Genomic DNA, 20,996 nt, shown 5'->3' on the forward strand with positions numbered 1-20,996 from the left:
TGTGGAAATTACTTTAATAATAAAACCTACTATATGGCAAATTCTTCCACAAAGCTCAATTTGTTGTTTGATAGTTTAGATGGAATTATTTTTTTGACAAGCATAAAATGAAAAGAATGTCAATACAAGTATTTTGCAGAAATCACACATTTTATTAGATGTTTCACATATTTAGAAATCTATTATATCAATTCCTCTGGTAATGTCCTTATTCTATAATGTTGTATTGTAACTTAATATATTACCATAATGAGCTGGACTTAAAATAATCAAAATTGTATCTAACAAACAATCTGCCTGTTTTAATAGTACACCGAGGCATCTCTGAGGCATTCTTCATATTGTGTGTAGTGGATTATGACTTTTTAGATATTGACTAACATTGACTTGATTAATTTATTCTGCATGAGATCTTCAGTCATGGTTTGTCTGTCAAGACCGAGACTCGCATAATAAATGGGGAGAAGGGTTTTGGATCTGTATGAGAGATGTGAAATGTCATGCATTATTCATAAAAGATACAAATGAGAAACAAACATGTTAGATCTTCCTCGAAGAGTACCACAAATTACAGTGAGAAGCAGACGTGTGAAAATATTCATAATTAAGTTACCACAACAAAACTAAATTTCACACAATTAATTGAAAAGAAAAGAAAAACTTATCTGGCTTTGCTAGCCATTTGTGTTTTTTTTTTTCCAGAATGAGCATCTGAGCATATCTGGTTTAGTGAAGTTTGAGTTATTACATTCTGTTTTCATATATTCAGATGCACGATAACTGTATGACAATTCATGAGCAAAAAAATTAAATAAAACCCTAAACCTTTTCCCTTCTCAGAATTTTGGGTTATCCAAGAAAATAGCATGAAGCTTCCTACAGTATGTGTTCTAAAAATAAACTAGTAATACTCCAAAGTGTAACGCAGAAATAGCACTTCACATAACTTCACAAAATGTACATCACTGAAAACCATAAGCAAGCTCATATTTGTCATTTTAAGAAATAAGAACATTTTGGATCTTGACAAATTCAATTTTTAAAAATATCCTTGATTAATCATTTTCTGCTATACAGTAACCCTGTACCCAAACACCGCAGATTACTAACAAATGGCTCCATATATATTGTCATACAAAAATTTAACCCTTTAAAAAAGATTAAAGTACTAAGAACATGCTTTTCACATAAATGAGTTTAGTGTGTAAACAGCATACTCAATACATGTAAATGTACTCGTATACAAACACACCACATCCTTATCTCAAATTATTCTTCAAACTTCTATATTCTATTAGTCCAACAGTAAATGTAAACAAGACTCTGGTACAGTAGAGCAAACTATGAAGATCATGTGTTGAGTTGGGCCAGACACTTGTTGAAGCTCAGTTGACAGGAAAGGCTGTGCTCTGGAGATTTTGTTAACTGAAAAAGAAGAAGAAATCACACATTACCTCATCACAAATATCATTATTATGTTTTTGTTATACACTGACCAAGTTCTAAAGTGTGACTTTTTAAGGGACAGGTCTGCATCAAAACAAAAACATCCACTAATTGTAACTTTACCTTTTAAAAATAAAAGGTTTTTATCCATTACGCAAAAGGTTCTAAATATTGGAAAAAAGGTTCTTTAGTTTATTACGGAGTTAGTTCACATAAAAATTTAAATTAGCTCATCATTTACTCGCCCTGTTGCTTTTTTTTAAAGGAGTCATGAACTGAGAAATCAAAATTCCCTTTTGACAAAATTCCCTTTGGTCATTGTACTATAAAAAAAAAACATCCTTTAAGTTTCAGAACTCAAAACTTTCGCAGTCTAAAAATATTTGAAGCCAATCAGTCAAAATGTGCCAGTTTATGTGCCAGTTTATGATGGAATAGTGAGGCTAAACACCGTCTCCGCAGAAGAAGATCAACATCTGCTTCTACATCACTGCCTGTTTAGCCCCGCCCCCTGATTCATTCATATAATGTAAATAACAAGAGAGGCAAATGCAGGTCTACGCATGAATCAAACCATTGCTTTGTCTGGTTTAAATATGTATGGAGTATTTATGAGTTTTTAACCTAAATCACAGCAGGATCTATCTATGAAGGATGTAGCCAATCATACCAGTTTACTTCCGAGTCTACAATCCACCGCACCTATTCAAACAGAGAGTTTCGATGAGGGTGGTCAAAATCAGGACAGAAAATAGCCTATTATTTTATGTTTTTTGATGTAAAAATCTTTAAAACATTATAAGTGGACCTCAGAGAACGGTATAGAATAATAAAAAGGCAGTTCATGACCCCTTTAATGCTTTACACATTTTTTACTTTTACTTTTTTTTTTCAAACCACAAGTTTTTTGGGTTTTTTTCAGGCCTCATAATGACACATCGTATTCCAAGTATTCTGTGACCATACAATAGGGTTTGGTAAAAAACTAACCTTAATTTACTTTATTTAATGAAAATATACTTCAGTTCGCTTAGAAAAGCACACTAAGAAAAGTTGTGAGAAATCAAGATTTATATAAATGTGTCAAAATATAACCCATGTACATCCAGAGTTCTGGAGTTCCGTTCCAGAGATATTCAACTCAGTAGAGATAACACAGCACATACAACTTTTTTTGTGGTTTTATTCATCTTGACGTACAGTCAAGTACAGAAGACTGATACTTGTGATATTATTGAGACATTTTTAAAAAGCTTGATGCTGGTCACTATCCACTGTCATTATACAGAAGAGTGTGAGCAGATTCTCATTTCGTGGTCCGAAAAACAAAGAAGGGCACTAGAACAACACCAAGTTGAGTAAATAATGACAGAATTTTCATTAAAAATTTTCCTTTAAAATGTTTTTCACACAAAAAAAAAAAGAGAATTTTTGAAATGTTCACTGAGGTTATTTGGGGAACGCAAAATGGTTTGCAATAGCATCACTGTGAAATCGTCCTTTTGGAATCATTATTTTTAACAGTATAGCACCCTTCTATTGTAACACAGAAGACAACACATGCTTGTTTTTCTTTAAAAGCTAGTCCAGAACCAGATCAACATTAATCAGCATTAACTAGCCTGGACAAACAGGTCTCTCTAACAAAGATGTTTGGGACCATGCACACACACAAACACAGACCTCACTTGGTGGGCACAGTTGGTGAGCCAGACCGGTGGAAGTGGATGTTCTGCCATTTGCCGTCACGACGGTGCCAGACACGCGTTTCTTCAGACTGCCTGGTGCGAGGCATATTGTTGACATCCATGTATTGGGTGAGCCTTATATAAGCGATGCATGCAGCATCCTCACCGATCAGGTGTACATGAGGGTTCAGCAAGATGGTGTGGATGGGTTTGTGGCCTTTGGAGAGAGCTAGAGCAGAGGACAATAATACTTGTGTCATTCAAGGCACTTTCACCCTTATTAAAACAACATGTATGCATGCGGATGCATTTAATTAAACTAAAGGGCATATCCACTTAAGTCAGAACACTTGTACAATGCTGTAGATTTTATAAACTCATCTTCATATCACTCCAAACTTTTCAGAATTTTCTTCTGCGGAACACAAAACTAGATTATTATTATTTTTAAATATGCTTATCATTCATTTCTTTAGAACAAAAGTGAGGACAGCCAAACACCAAAATGGCACACACAAATTATAAACGCATTCGTATACGGAGTGTCTATTTACACTTAGTGCAAACAGCCTGCCTTTTTTGGGATAGTCAACATTATAAAAAAATAGCTAAAATTCATCAGCTCCAGTGGCGCAGATGGTAAAGCACGTGCCATGGTCTTTTTGATGCAATCGACCCTGGTTCGAACTCACCTTATGCCTAACTTGTTTTTATCCCTTTTCAAATCTCGTATCACATCGTAAAGGCATTTATTTTCAATAAAAATTAAGGAAATAATCAAAAAGTTGAAAATAAAGTATCGGGTAGGGTTAGGGTAGGTGTAGGGAGGGCTTTATTGTACCAGTAAGGTGGCATCCATTTAATAATTTGAATTTAAATTATAATTTACACTCAATACGTTATTATTGCATACTGTTTTATAATGCACTACAATACTGAAGTGCAGATAATTGCCACTATTTGCAACAAGTAGTATAAATAGCAGAAAATGCTGCTATTTTAACAGTGTAAACAGAATCTATAGCTATTTGCAGTCCAAAAATAGCTATTCACCGTTAACCTTCTCCTCCAGTTTAGCTCTCACATCAAATTTGTCATATGAAGATACAATGTGCGAGGTCTGACGTCAGTAAAACCAAACACTGTTTGTTCTCACATGTTGTGGCTGATAGCTGATGTACAATCTGAAAATTGCATTTTCACTCAAAAATAAAAAAAACTATTAATAAACTATGAAGTTGTGATATTATTGCAGTATGTTTTACAAAAGTCTTGGTATTTCAAAATTTCACATTTACTATATTTCAAAAACTAGGCTATAATAATGTGATTACTGTAATTCTCTTTCTTTTTATTCATGAAATTTACTAGCATAAATAGTTTCAAAATAAATCCTACAACGATATTTTTCATTGCTCTAGTGAACTTGCACTAATCCTAACATTAAGCTAGAGCATGGCTTCAGAAGTTTTAAGCTTTTTTTTTTCATTGTTGGAGCTCAACAGCCCACTCACTTTCTTAGTGTGAAAATATCATTTATTCCTTTAACATGTAACATCATGTCTTACAGTTTTCAAAGTAGAACCTGTGGAAATCTGTCCCCTCCACTAGGTTTCCCAAAGCTTCGGGTTCAAAAGATGTCAGTCCAGGGTCACAAATTTTCCTGTGGAACACAACATAATATAAAAACTAAAAGATATAATAAAAGGCATTCTTTAACAGAGTGAAGGCAAAAAAAAAAAAAAAAAAAAATTCTGCATGAAATAATGAAAAAAACACTCACGTGTATGCTTCAAAATCTCCATTATTAATGGCTTCGATCAGCAGCTCGGTGACTTTAATTATCTCCTGTTTCCGTGCTATAGCACATAAAGGCAAAACAAAAAAAAAGTTAAAAACTGTGCAAAAGACTGTAGTCATTATGCTTCAGCAGATGAACAGACCAGACCAGACTCTGAAATACATTAAAGGAACACTCCACTTTTTTGAAAATAGGCTCATTTTACAACTCCCCTAGAGTTAAACAGTTGAGTTTTACCATTTTTGAACCTATTCAGCCGACCTCTGGGTCTGGGGGTAGCACTTTTAGCTTAGCTTAGCATAGATCATTGAATCGGATGACTAAAGAGTTTTGATATTTTTCCTATTTAAAACTTGACTCATCTGTATGCAATATATATATGCAACTCTAAAACTCCAAATTCAGCTGGGTGAATGAACTGGACACATCTCTAGATGCACCTGATGAAACCTACTGTTGTGAAACAGTGAATGATGTCACTCAGAAAAGTGAAATATTAACAGCACTGCGACTAGAACATGGGTCTAGCAACTAAAAAAAAAAGAGCTAAATGCAACATTACTGTATATCTGATCAAAAAGTAAATCTCATTCTATGATGAAAAAGTAAACCGGGGTACAGGAATTCAGTGACCTGTCTGACCACATTGCTTGGCAAACAACCTGTTGTCTATCACAAGATTAGTGGTGCCCCCTGAATGTGTGCCCTAGAAGTTACTCATTGCAATGAGAGAATAAATTATAGCTGATCTTAAGAGAATGGCTGTGGCTCTGTAACGATATGTATAGACTCAAAAAGAAACTTCTCGGGCAACATCGTCCCCTGAAAACTGGTCAATGTTGATATGCAGGGTGTGCCAAGGTCTTCAGTATCCTTGACACAAAATGCAGATTTTGCCAAATCCCTTTAGATGAAGCATTATTTAAAGGTGCTCTAAGCAATATTTGAAAAAGCTTTTGAGGACAGTGTCGGGCCGAGTCCCAAAACACACTTGCAGCCAATCAGCAGTAAGGGGCGTGTCTAGTAATGACAGGAAGAAGAGAGCGCTTATTGAGTGCACAGGACAGATATTAGCAGAACTCCTATAGATTGAGAGCTGTGTTGCGATTTATTCTGCACGGACACTTCCTGAAATAAATAAATCTGATCTATGATAAGAGGGAACCCGATTCTCATTGTCAGTGCTGGCTTGTTTAGCTTATATTGACTGTTATGAAAAGTGATTAGTGTAGCCTGCATAAAAAAGCCATGAACATAAAACAACAGGACAAAAATATAGTTGATGACTAGACATAATCATTTTATGACTCTACAAACGTCATGTGCGTAGGTAAAATGGACCCGCTGGCGGTTTTAGATATACAGCGACCCCTGGCAGTTCTAGTGTTAAGATGACAAGCTAAAAGATATTGTGTCTCATCCTCCAGTTCTTAGACTTCACCATTGTTTCCCTCAGCTGATGCATCCGAGCATGGACCCACTCATTACTGATAATGCACCGCAGTATGCAATCATTTTTTTAGATTTTGCACATACACGGGACTTTGAGCACATTTGGAGTAGCCCTCACTACTACTCTCTAATGGCCTATAGGTACTACATAAAAGCTGCTTTACTTTATCTGCATAATCTTCCATGGGCTGACCTGCCATCCCCTGCCTAACTCCTCATTTCCAGGCACACAAGCTGAGCTGAGCTCAAGGCAGGCTGACACTTTTTTTATGCCTCAACATCAAGGCAGTACTGGCCAGGAAGAGGGAAAAAAGCAAAGAATATTATGATTGTAATGCCCACAGTCTTCTGCCTTTACAACTGGGTCAGACTGTAAGGATGCAGACAGGATTTCAACAAACCGGTGGTTGCACAGGGCACCACTTCTCAACCCAAGATCTAAGTGGTAACCTCTCAAGGCACACATATAAAATTTTGACATCTCATTCTCCATGTTCAAGTATTGCTCTTCATTTGCAATATTACCATCCCAAATCCAAGTACCTGCCACTGGTGCCACTTCTGCAACTGCTCAGCCTAAAGTCACTTGTTCAGGGACACTGAGCCATCCTAACTCAAATTAATCACAACTAGTGAAATGGTTAAAGATATACTTCTTATTGATTCACAGGGTTTACATGTTATGCAACACTTCAGTCATTTTTGCAGAAAATACTGAAACATATGTTTGATGTGTTCTGTTAGTAGTCATTAGTATGTGGGCAGGGATGTAAATCTTGCCCAAGTAATTTACAGACATATGAGACTTTAGTTTGTCTTTGAAACAAAAATTAAGATATTTTAATTGAAACTAGAGAGGTTTCTGTCCCTCCATTGAAAGTTCGAATCAAAAATGCTCTTCATATTTATCAGAAAAATTCAGTTAGGCCATGCTGTCTGTCCAGGAGAACAAACAAAATCTTTCTCCAAACCAGGAAAACTATCAACAGGTTTGCAAAACTCGGTCTAAAAACAGTTTGTTTAATCTTAAGTTAATAGATATCAAGCTGCTTGAAAAAAGTTTTTGCATTCAACAACAAAGTGCAAAAAAAAAAAAAAACAAACAAGACTGTCCTCAAACAATATTTTTTATCAGCATATGTAAACCATTGAAGTACTTGCCACAATACATGAAAAATATGCATACTATATGAACGTGCACATGCATGAATGAACCCACACACAAACAAACTCATTCACACACCCCCGCCCAGATCTCATGATTCTAACACTGTCCTAATCAGACACTGTGTGACAAGTTTTCAGCATCACTGTTCCTTCCTCACTGAAAGAAAAAATATTGTGTGAAGTGACAAAATCACAGCCATAACAGAACATATGTAGTGTTTATTACTGCTATGCAGAGTGTGATTTTGAACCAATGTAATTATATCGTAAATGGGACTAGTAAAGGGGTGCATTGTGTTACATTAATTGTCTGCAAAACATTCTTTCTCCACTGACGATCTTTCAAAATAATCACAATTTCATTATATTATAGTATTTTCTATATACTATAGAAAACTGACTATTTTGCCCTGTCTGTTTCAGTTCTTAGCTCAAGACTTGCGTTAGTGAATGGTTTGGGATTATGTGTTCTTGTGGTGCCATCAGCATTGACGTCATTTTTCATGCAGCTCTAGAGTGATTAGTCAGAATGATTGGCTTAAAAAACCTAGCAGCACAAACAAGCACCCATGAGCAGATGGCCAGCCTAACAACTGCCATTAAATGGAAATGCTCAAAGATAGCTTCTCCAGTTATTATAGATCTTCTTAGGTGAACAGAAAAAGCCTGTAAAATTCCAGTCAGACTTGAATTGTGCTCTCTGACATGCAGTTTTTGACTGTGCAAATTTAATTTGTATTGCCACTAGAGGGCACTAATGCATCACAATAGCCTTAAAGGTCTTATTACACCAGCACCTCAAGGGACACTTTACAATCAAAATGAGGAACAACCCCAGATGTTTGCAGTGATGCTTCAGTGCTTCAGTGACAGTGACAAAATAACGGCACCAAATTCACACTCACTGTATCTTTTCAAACTCTAAATAAGAAAGAATGAAATGTTCTTAGAGTCTGAGAATCTTGTTTAAATATATACTCGCTGTGTCCAACCAGGTTATCAAATCATACACAATTCTATCTTTCTCATGGTAAGGTTTGCTCAATGGTTTTCAGAGCCACTGAAAGCCATTTGATTTCAATGAGAGGTGGTGATTTGACTGATGCAATGACACTGAATGTAATTGATTGAAAGCAAGATAGATAAGATTATTGTAAGTAATGGATTTTTGTTTAGTCACAATATGTTACATTATGTATTACTTTTTTTTTATTTGAAAAACCTGATACGCTGTCAAAATGAAATGATGTCTTGTTTAGTGGTAATGCCTTTGTGGTCAGTGGTTCACCAATAAAGTTAAACCAAAGAGCAGAATGCTTATTACTGACCAACAAAACAGCTTCTTGGTAAACTGAGTAGATCACTGTCAAAGGCAGTTTTTAATCTGTAATCTTTAATATTAAAGTGGTAGTCTATTCATAAATTAAAATACTGTCATAATTTACTCAACCTCATGTCATTCAAAACATATGTATTTCTTTATTCGGTGGAATGTGAAAGAAGATATGTTGAAGAATGTTGGTGAACAAAACAGTTTCCCATCGACTTCCATTGTGTGGACAAAAATACTGTACAATGGTCACCAAGGGGAAACAAAGAAAGTAATTCATACATTTTTGGAACAACCTTAGGTTTTTGGGTGGACTACTCCCTTTAAGTTTTTGTCCTAAACCAGCAACCACCACAACGAGTCATTTTATTGTCTGCTTGTTCTGTTGTATAATGTTGGGCAGGCTCACCAAAAAAAGAGATCTCATTCCATAAACGTAGAGTGCAGTGATCACCCATGTTTTCAGCAGACTTGTTTCCGGAAAGTTTTTTTAAAAACACTTTTGGAGCTGCATGTTTAGCTAATCCTTGATCTCTGAATCACTTTTACAGTATATATATAGGACCTGACAAAAATTTACATAAATTCCTGACTGAATCACATAACATTTAATTCTGTTATAGCTTTCAGTAGAAAGCCAGATCCAGCATGCAAAAATAAGATATCACTTGTCTTAACTAACAAAAACTGACGTCTTGTGTGTGCAAATCCCAGGGGGAAAAAAAAAAAGTATACACATCAAGTAATTTTTACTAATTTGCAATCATGTCTACTGGTTCAGCTATCAGCGTACACCATTTTAAAACTGTGCATTGACTTCCTGTCTCCCTCCCCTGTCACTTACACTGAATGGTGATGTGGCTCTGGATTAGCGGAGACCGTTTGGGAGCAGCCTTGGGATTAATGGACTGGCCACAATCGGCTGTTGAGTTGACGTAGAGGAAGGCCAAAAAGGCCAATAGGAAAACAACCAGGTAGAGTGCCAGGAGGGCTTTGAGAATGTGGTTACAGCAGACTTCTTCAGGCCACATGTTTGGGAGGTACCAGCAGGATGAGACAGAGGAGGAAGTGGAAGAACAAGACTGCTGGGAATTAGATTGTTCGCGCTTGTACATTCTAGGAGAAGCGGTAGGCAGGTGGTATACTGGTCCTAGTAAATGTGCCATTTGGTATATTAATATGGGAAGAACATCAAGGACAGGATGGGTGGAGGGATAGAATGATTGGGTGGACAGATTGGTGGACAGGAAAGCAAATAAATTAAGACACGGAATGAAAGTAGGATGGTAAAAAGCAAGGGTAAGGTTGTTAAAAAGAGGAGAAAAAGGATAAAATGAGTAGAAATGACATAAGGTGAATAACAGATTGACATATTGTTTGCAGGGCATCCCCTGAAAGCAAAGATATGAATGAAACAGCAAAGGAAAGACAAATGGTACAGAAATATCTCCCTTTTAAAAGCATCTTTCACACTTTGCGGACTTATGTGAGTACTATGGTTGCGATTTGTGGAATTAATTTTTTTTTTTCAACGGGTTTGACATTATGGTGTTCGGTTCGCAGGATACACAAGAACCAATTCCAGAATTTTGGTAGTTCATATAAGCAGTAAGGCGGATGTGTATGTACAAAAAATCTTAAAGGTCCTACTGTACAAATGGGTTTCTTTAAGGAAGGAAAAATATTGGGTATTAAAAAGTTATTAACAGGTTATCTTGATGTTAAGAATCAAAATAAATAAATTAAAATATCATTAAAAATCATGGCACAAATGCACACGCACACAAACTGTCACTGGACCACCCGCATTTACATCACACACCTATACACATAATTACACAAGATCACACAATGCATTAAAGAGACAGAATCATTGTTCTACCTTCAAAGCTCATAACAGCAAAAAAGAGGAACAGAAAGTTAGCAGGCATGTGAAAAGAAAGCTTAAAATAAAAAGTTAATCTCGACAGATATTCACCAACCGTGAACACCAAGTTGGGTACAGCGGGCCAAACTAATAATAAAGTGCACATGCAGGAAACAGGTGATCAGCTATGTTTATTCTGCATGTTTCCACTTTAATAGCATGATACAGTTCATTAGTACAGCGAAAGGCTGCATTCAACCTATATTTATTGTGTGAGAGTAATAGTTTATGAATCAGCTACTGAAAACCCATAATTATTTACCAATAATCTAAAAACTGGTGGGGTGTACTTTAAGCCTGACGCAGAACAGTTCAACAATAGTGTTTTCAACTAAAATATTTCTTAAGAATCCTGGAAATCTGAAGCACAAATGTTTCCGGTCTGAGAACAACCCTTTTTTGTTTACTAAAGTGGTGAATATGAATATAAATATATATGTATAGGTAAAGCAAGAACGGGCTGGACCACAGGGAACTTATTGTACAATGCTCAATTTAAGTTTAATTTAGGTTCAACTGTACCTTTAATGTCTTCATCTTCAATAGTGGTGTTGGCACTCTCTGATGATTCCTGAAAGGAATACACACATTAACTAACAAGCAAACAAAATTACTTAATATTTTAAATAGTAATTTCTTTAAATAGTAATTTACTAATAATTTGAATTTTAAATAGGCTCAAGTTCAATGATGATTAAAACGGTTAGAAATAGTAACCCCTGTTGTAAAAAGAAGCTGAAACCTGCCTGTGACCTTCTTGTACTGATAGAGGTGCTTTGGGTTAGTTAGATAAACAGGTTTGGCCAGCAAACCGCCTTTTTCCAGAAGGTTCAAACCTTATTTCACATTGCAGAATAACTGACTTAGATAAAATAGAAATTATACATGTTGATGTGATGATTAACTCAGAAAATTTTAAGATTATAAAATTTCAACATCATGTTCTGTTTCCAAACCAAACAAGAACAGAATTTATTTCCACTGTGCAAAGTGAACCGAACTATTGAGACACTAAAGAAACATGTTGAAACATGCATGGATAAACACAATATGATGGTGACACTTTGTCACTGACAATACTGTACTGTATATGATGCCCTAGCAAACATGCATGCATACATAATCAATTACATACAGTGGCAAGAATAAGTTTATGACAGTATCTAGTTTTATACTCTGGTAATCAACAGCATGCTACAAACGCTGTTCATACACTGACAAAATCTTTATATTTAAAAAAAAATGTAACTGTATATTTTAGAAAAAAAGTGCTTGCAACCATGCACACAATTATTTCTAGTAATCTAAACAAGCTACATTGCATCCAGTATATGACACAAGAACAAAGTTGTGAACTTTTTAAAAACTATTTGGATTAGTGCTGTCAAATGATTAATCGCATCCAAAATAAAAGATTTTGTTTACATAATATATGTATGTGTGCTGTGTATATTTATTATGCATATAAAAAACACACACATGCATGTATACATTTCAGAAAAAATGTTGTTTATATATATATATATATATTTGAATTAATATAAATATAGACATGTAAATATTTTCTAAATATATTGCCTACTGTATGTGTGTATTTATATATAAATAATAAATATGCACAGAACAAACACATATATTAAGCAAACAAAAACTTTTATTTTGGATGCGATTAATCACGATTAATCGTTTGATAGCACTAATTTGGATTTCTGCATAGATTACTCCAAAAATGTGGTATTATCTTCACATCACAATATATTAAGTCACTCTTGAATATTACTCAATGAATTCAATAAAATCTAAAAAGTACAATTGTTTGTGTTCTACTCTAGTCAGATTGTACTTGTCTATCATTGTTAAATGAAGTTAAATTATCCATTATTTTGTAAAATGTATTCCTTTTCCATACTTTTAGCAAAATTTGGACCATTATATGGACAAAATTGTTTTAAAAATATTTTTCAAAATATCACCTTTTGTATTCTGCAAAAGAATGAGATGAGGGTAAACAAGCTTAGTAAGCTTAACATTTCAGACTTTAAACCTTCCATCCCTCTTGCTTGCTAGGCTGTTTCTTTACAAACTGAATGATTATCTCTGAGATAACAGACAGCATGCATCAGATGCACTACATATATATTAAGTTCAAAATAACTCACAATATCCCTTAAAATTTCAGAAACACTTGATCCTCATCGAACACTTAATACCTTGTTTGCATCAGAGGGATTGTGGATAACAGTAGTTTGAGGCTCCTGATATAGAGGTGCGTGGGGAGAGAAAGGAAGATAAAACAAAATAACAAGAGAAAGTGTGTCAGAATAAGTAGCAGTGAGTTAAAGAGTTAAAGGACACCAAGCATTAAGCTCTGAGTCAGTGAGAGCCTAGATGTTTCTGTCCTGAATGTGCTCAGGTAAATGTATTATGGTAGATAGCAGTTTATCTTTAAAACTTCCCATGTAATTTATGTGCAAGATAATGCATTGAATGTTTAACCATAGTCATGGAAAGTATTTACTGAAAAATTCTAGCAATAGTAATTAGCAAAAATGACATAAATTACAACTTCAGCTGACAGAAATGAATGACTATGCTGAAATTACTACTCAATATGTGAAGTCAGGATTCAAATATCTTAAAGTAACTTTTTCTAACAAAGCTTGGTGAGCTTTAGAAATATGGTTTAGACAACTGGTCATTGTGAGATGGGAACATGTTTAATAACTACAGTACATTTCCACTAGAGCAACAGTACAGCATATCCAGCCAAAGCATGCAGTAACACAAGAAAGTATCAGGAAGAACACAAGCCAACCTTTCAAAACCTTCATTCAGTCTCTGGGGTTTGCTTCACTGTTGGTAATGTTTTGTTAATGCATACGTTACATTCATAGGAGCAATTTAAAACATATATCTTGAATAACTTGATTTAATCAACTAATAATTAAGGACACTATTCTGTTGTGTTCTCATTATACTGTATCTCATAATCATGTTGAAACAATGGTTGGTGTACAAGAGAAACATGTACAAAGAAAGAACAACAGCAGGTTTTCAATAAAGGTTTGTACTTGGAAAGTTTTCTGTTGGTACTTTTACAAAACTCTCTACATTTACTTGTGAAAATACAGTACCGGCTGAAAATTACTAGTACATTTTCAGTTTATCTACAATATTTTTTTCTGTGTAAAACTGATATACAGTACATGTTTATATTAATGAATTAGTTGAATTTATATTACACTTGCTTAAATCAAATCAAATGATTTTGTTATTAATGGCTTGTGCTTAAATTACATTAGGTTTGTAGACAAATATAAATTATGCTAATATGAATATGAATTCCTAATACACATCCAACAGACATCCAGCATTCAGGATTAACCTCGCAAATCATGTTAAGAAAAGAACAGAGAGTAGAACTAGAATCTTAACAAATAATGGCTACTATGAAGAAGCTGGTCTGGATTTATTCAACATTTTCACTCACTACAAACTTCACATACTTTCATTTGTGTTTTTTTCAGAGTTTGGAAGACTTTTATTCTAAAATGCGGTACTATTCTAATAATAATAATCATACTAATAATGTGTACAAACTTTTAACTTTTAGTGCAGGAAATGTCTAGAATAAATAAAACATCCATGAGTCCAGCATTTATCCACACAAAATAAATAGTTGACAATGTCCACTCTTAACACACAATGATGCACCTTTTAAAAACATGGTTAGTTCATGTATGCACAAGGAAATAATAGTCATTTAGCAAATACACAAGCACCGGCCAAAGGTTACATGGAGAGGCCTTGAGCACAGCATGAAGTGAACCTCCCAAAAATACACTCTATAAGGTCAATTTTAAGAACATGAAAAAGTTTCTACTGTGGGGTAATCAGTAACAAGCACAAACCCCTTACTAAACTATATATCAAACTACCAGCATGACAAATCTGCAAACAGATAGAAATTTGTTAACAGGAAAAAATAGTGTACATCATTGCTTTCAAACAATGGTCTGTAAATATATAACACCCTGTAAAAATCAGCTGTACAATGGAGCAGTCTTATTTATTTAGTACCCCACTCAGGTGGTCTTTGTACACACTGTGTTAATGATTACTGATTAATGACTACATGGAACTTGCATATGCATAGACTAATGACACCAATGGACATATTTGATTAAGCATTTTAGGATTTTTTTTTTTTTTTTTAAATTAAACCATTAAATAAAGTAGATATAAAAGCATTGAATTATTAAATATAACTGTTCTATATTTAAGAATTTATAAACATATCTGCTTATTTATACGTTTACTAACAAAAAAAAAAATTTGCACTCTAGTCCACAGCACAAATTTTTGTCACAGTAATTGTTACCATTATTTGAAACCGTTACTTTGGAATTATTCCCTCTCTGCATTGATATATCAATGCAGAATACATACTCACACTTTCAGAATATTGCTAATTATTTGACCGACTGCATTATTTGAATGCAGGATTTCACACATGAAGAAGGTGCTGAATTGATTTAAAAGAGAAAGGGCATGCCAGCAAAGAAAGAAAAAGAGAGAAATGTGAAGCCAGTGGTAAGAAAAAGCAACTGACAAACAGTCAAACAGACGAAATACCAGAGCAGGAGAGGGGGCAGATTCTTTAGGGCTGGTGATTACGTTGGTTTTGTTGTTGATCTATAGGTGGGAGGGGACAGAGGCAGACAAGCAAAGCTTTATGTTTAAGGAATAGTTAATTAGCATATTTGATCATAACCACAATTAACTATTCCTCAACTACAGCAAAATTGGACTGTCAGATGGAAACTGTCATTTATGTAAAATGGCATTTACAATTCTATCTGGAAATAACAAGTTATTTAAAAGCCATACAAGACTAACAGGCATACAAGTCTGACTTCTAAAGTTTGCAACAGAATAATCTTGTAGAGAAGTTCATGTAATTCACAGATTCCCAGGGAAACAACTAGATGAAGCAGCAAAGACGTTTCATTGGCATCAAATTATCCTACCAAACCTCTCAAAATCTTCTCTTGAGGCAGTCATTCATTTTCTGATGTACTATACATGTGTTTTTAAGAAGACAAAGAAGAAAAACACACTCCTATTAAATACATACAGTGTTCCATACAGACTACAGAGACTATAATCTAACTGAATCGAAGGTAACCCTTAATATAATATTCCAGTAACAATCACGTTAATGTGCTTTTCATTCTTCTTAAGCCAATTAAACCTACCCCTATTTTGCTGTTGGGATCAATGAAGAAAACCATAAAGGATATTAAGCGGACATGTAATACAATTTTACAGGCATCATGCCTTGGGTCCTTATGATATTAAAAACTCGTAACTAGTAAATAATCCAGAATTTTACCAAAAGAACAGTATACAACTGAAAAGGTTTTCAGTCTACATCTAAAACTGAGCTATAAAGAAGAGAACTACAGTACTAGTAACTAAAGAATTATACAAATAATGAGATTATTATAACTAGCACGTCTCACCATTGCAACTTCTGTAGAGTTAGGCTTCCTTTTCTGCAGTTAGATGTAGTAAAACATAAAAATAAAACCTTATTATCACCATGGAGCAAAAACTGTGGCAACAAACTTATCCTCTCATATCAAAGCATGCTGTATATAACAGGAAAAACATTAAAACTTTGTCTACGTGAACATTTTTTTTTTTAGCTTTGCCATATTTGATGATTGTGTCCTGCTTTGTACAGTGTACTTTTGCGCTATATACATTGCCACTTCGGATCAGTAAGATTTTTTATGTTTTTTAAAGAAGTTTCTTCTGCTCATCAAGGCTGTATCTATTTGATCAAAAAAAAACAGGAAAAAAAAAAACGGTATTTTGTGAAATATTATTGCAATTTAAAATAACAGATTTCTATTTTAATATAATTTAAAATGTTATTTATTTCTGTGATCAAACTGAATATTCAGCATCATTACTCCAGTCTCCAGTGTCACATGATCCTTCAGAAATAATTCTAATATGCTGATTTATAATCAATGTTGGAAACGGAGTTGTGCTGCTTCATATTTTTGGGGGGACCTGTGATAGTTTTTTTAGGATTCTCTGATTAATACAAAGTTAAAAAGAACAGCATTTATTTAAAAAATAAATTTTGCAATATACAATGGTATTCATAAGTTTGGGGTCAGTACATTTTTTCTTTCTTTTTTTTTTTTATTAATACTTTTATTCAGGAGGGATGAATAAAATTTGTTAGAAAATATTTCTATTTTGAACAAATGCTGCTCTTTTTAACTGCATTCATCAAATAATCAAAGAAAAAAGTATCATGTTCCAAAAAACAATATGAAGCAGCACAACAATTTCAACACTCATAATAAATCAGCATATTAGAATGATTTCTGAAGGATCATGTGACACTGAAGACTGGAGTAATGATGCTGAAAATTCAGTGCTGTGTCACAGAAATAAATTCTATTTTATAATATATTAAAATAGGAAACAATATTTGAAATTGCAATAAGATTTCACAATATTACAGTTTTTTTTCTGTGTTTTTGACAGCCTTGATGAGCAGAAGAGACTCCCTTAACCTCCTGTAGCCTCATATGAGGAGATTATATTTTAGTGAATTTCTCTGGGACTGGATGTTCTGTACAGAGCACATTCAGGGCTTTTCAGAGATATCAAATGATTGGATGTTTCACCATGACCACTCCCTCTCCTTGGTCTTCAAAAATGTCTGAAATTAATTTAGTGACACTCTTATGGAAATATGATCATATTTTGTAATTATCATTTAAATCTGTAATTTTTTTAAATTGTGTGTCATAAATCAACATCTCAGGAAAATGTTATGGGGTTTCAAATTAAAATATGACTTTCTGTTACGAAACAGGACGTTGATTTCATACATGTCCTCATATGAGGACACCGGGACTAAAAGAATGTTTATTACGCATTTTGGGAGACATAACAAATGAATAGGGTAAGAAATTATGTTTCAATATTCTATATTATTATGAAAATCTGGTCAATTATTGCTCCCATTATTACACTTCTTTTTTCATTACATGTTGCCCCAAAAACACATTAATATGCAAATAAGATTTAGTTTATAGATACATTGTATATAATGAGAAAACCCGTTTATGGCCATTTTACACACATTTTGAAAAAAGGTATATTGAATAATTCTGTTATAACATAGTTGAGAATCATCTTTATACAAAGTTTGGTTAAAAAAAAAAATCTTAAACTAAAAATGTATTGGTGATTTTAAAAAAAAATCAATTGTTTTTGCCCATTCATGTCTTTTTAGTTTTTTAAAGAAATTGAGTCCCGATGTCCTCAAACGAGGACATAGCATAACTTATGAATGAAATATATATATATATATATATATTTAAAACATTTTTTTTTTTACATAATTCTAAATGTTCTAAACAATTTAAAGACATGAAAAAAACTTTTTTTTTTCCTAAAACTTTTTTCTCGAATCTTAAACATTAAAAATCTTACTGATCCCAAAGTTTTGAGTGGCAGTGTATGTGGGCATTCTCTTATAATTAAGAGGCATTATGCTACACCATGCAATGACATTGTAGAGAATTTAGTTTTTTGAGAGTTTTTTCTGTTCTAAATTGACAATACCCATGTGAACACAGTGAGCTTTGTAAAAAGGTGGTATACAGACTCTATCGGGAAAGGACTTGATTGGTCTCTTCAAAGCCCAGACCTGAGTATTACGGTTTATACACATTACAAGTAATGCATGTTACATAATCAGATTATTTAAAGTAAAACAATTCTCATTAAAGTACAATAAAATATGAAGTTACCTTTTCAAATAAATAACTTCACAGTTACTGTTGTATGGAGTACAAGTGTGAAGACCATGTTTCAAGATGCACGGTCGATATACTGTTGCCTGAAATGTGAAACATGACAGCACTGACAGAAAAGAATCTGGAGGACAGTGAGGGGAAAGGCAAAACACTTCTGCTGTTTGACATAATCCTCCGTCTGTTTTCGGGCCATCTGACCAAGAACGGCCCTCTGGGAACAATGGTTGAGGAGCTGTAGCTTTTGACCTCAGGTCTATGCGCCTGAGTGGGCACAAATGTGCCACTGCGTGAGTCTGCAAACCCCAGTCTTTCTGAGGGGGCTGTCTTTCTTCAAACATCTCTTCAACTGTGCGCATTTCAATATACCCTTGCTCCACCAAACTGAAAATGGTAAAGGCTGAAGCAGCATGATTAGTGATGTGTGTTGAGTGAAATACTTTTAAGGACCTCCAGGACCTGACGGAGATCCTTAAAAAATGTCAGTGACCTTCTAGCCAGCCAAGAAGAGTGTCTAATTTAGATTGTTCCTCTGGCTGGAACAGACTAAATTAGACAATAGAGAACGTCAAGCCTGAAGGAGACTGCATCACAAACGTTCAGGCTTGGGCACATGCAAATTCCACTGGAGAAATATACTGCATGTATTCCGGTGAGAATGACAGAAAAAGGGAAAAATCAGTTGGTTCTTCCTCCATTGCCTCAAACGCAACATCAGATACCCAAGATCCTACGTAGCTCATGCAGTGCCTCAGCAACTGCAGAACTACTGGACCCCCAATGCTGCACAATTTGCATGCCTCCCTAATCAAGCACACCTAATTCAGATCATCACCTCATTAGTGAAGACGCCTAGATGTGAAATGGGTTTGTCCGACAATCAACATGTGCAGATGGGGGAGGCTGATTGTCCTCCTTTTCTCGATAAGAAGGCCTTGAGACTTTAATCTTGAAATCATCATAGTGTATGTATGCAGTTTGAACAGTTGTTAAATACTGCTTTAACATGTTTAAACTCAAAACACTTAACACACTTATTGCGTGTGTGTTCTCACACATAATAAAAGGAGCACACAGTAGCACACACTTACGGTAAGTTATCCTGTTCCACCATGAGAAAAGATCAACTTGACGTGGGTTGCTGAAACATGATATCTAAAAAATTTAAATGATAATCCAAAAGCTTCTCAAAAACCATGGCTTGACAATATGTCTTCCAGAAAAAGAGAAATTTGAGAAGTGATAGCGTTAATGCAACCTTTTGAGGCTCTGGTGACGAAGTGCCTAGGAGGGCAGTGTGTGCATCACTGGCGAATGAATTGGGCTTAAGACAGCTCAACCTATAAAAGGGAAATATTTTAAAACATTCAGATTAATGCAAATTTTAAAATCTAGCTAACATTTATATGTTCCCTTGTCTGACACACCCTTTTCAGGTATTAGAATCTCTACCAAGGAACTGATGTCCTGAATTGGGTGCATTCGATTAAGGATGTACAATATTGGGATAGCTCTAGAAACATGGTTGGGAACCACTGCTATAGACTATGACATTCTTTTGGACAGGCTCAAGAATTAAGATGGAATTTGTGGGCAGAGTTTGGCATAGTTCATGTCCTCCCTATTCAATTGCTTTCAGTGTCTATGTGTTAATGACAAGGTGTCAGATAGAACACAAGTACAATATGAAGTGCTACAGGGCTCAGTATTAGGTCCTTTATGCTTCCTTAAGGGGACATTATCAGGAACCATGCCAATAGTTTCCACTGTTACACCTATGATACTTAGGTTTATATTTCCCCCAGACCTATTGAAACATTTCAATTTACCAAGTTGATATTGAGTGTATTTGATTCTGATATCAAAGAATTGATGGCTTGTGATTTAATTATTCTCAATTTTGACAGATCAAAGGTATTAGTTATTGGGCCAAGTTACTCAGTTATTGGATACTGAGAATATAATCTGTCTTTGGATGTAATGTGTAACCCGATGGATATCTTGTAGAATCAAAAAGGTTAGCAGCTAGAGTGCTTAATAGAACCAAGAAATATTACCATATCAGCTCAATTTTATCATCACTTCACTGATTGCCTGTTACATTATGCTCATTATACACCAATCTTTGAATGATCTGCGTATAGGCCCTCATTACTTATGTGACCTTCTATTGCGCTATCCATCACATCCATGGCTCCTAAATTATAGAATAGCACTGTTTGGGACTCAGACACACTAAATCAGTTTAAGTTTAGATTGTATACCAGGGCCGGTATACACGAACGCCCCCCCCCCCCCTTGACGCCAGCCCTGGAACAATGTAGAACAATCTTTT

At 34.6% G+C, this 20,996-nt stretch overlaps 1 protein-coding gene across 6 annotated transcripts in view; it reads right to left on the reverse strand.

Annotated features, from left to right (window-relative positions):
• Positions 1-701: 701 nt before the first annotated feature.
• The window catches only part of LOC306884018 (calcium/calmodulin-dependent protein kinase type II delta 1 chain), an 82,567-nt gene continuing 62,272 nt past the window's right edge, over positions 702-20,996 (reverse strand). For 2 of the 6 annotated variants that reach the window (XM_079439612.1, XM_079439614.1), the window contains exons 14-19: positions 13,022-13,066; positions 11,334-11,382; positions 4,918-4,993; positions 4,703-4,797; positions 3,130-3,363; positions 702-1,425 (exon numbers count right to left, since the gene is read on the reverse strand). In XM_079439612.1, the coding sequence (XP_079295738.1) occupies positions 3,131-3,363; positions 4,703-4,797; positions 4,918-4,993; positions 11,334-11,382; positions 13,022-13,066 (498 nt within the window). In that variant the 3' untranslated portion in view covers positions 702-1,425; position 3,130. The remainder of the gene's footprint in view (positions 1,426-3,129; positions 3,364-4,702; positions 4,798-4,917; positions 4,994-11,333; positions 11,383-13,021; positions 13,067-20,996) is intronic. The other 4 variants (XM_079439615.1, XM_079439617.1, XM_079439613.1 and 1 more) reach the window with 3 other exon arrangements.

The sequence above is a fragment of the Barbus barbus genome (genome assembly GCF_936440315.1).
Source record: "Barbus barbus genome assembly, chromosome: 2".
NCBI lineage: Eukaryota > Metazoa > Chordata > Actinopteri > Cypriniformes > Cyprinidae > Barbus > Barbus barbus.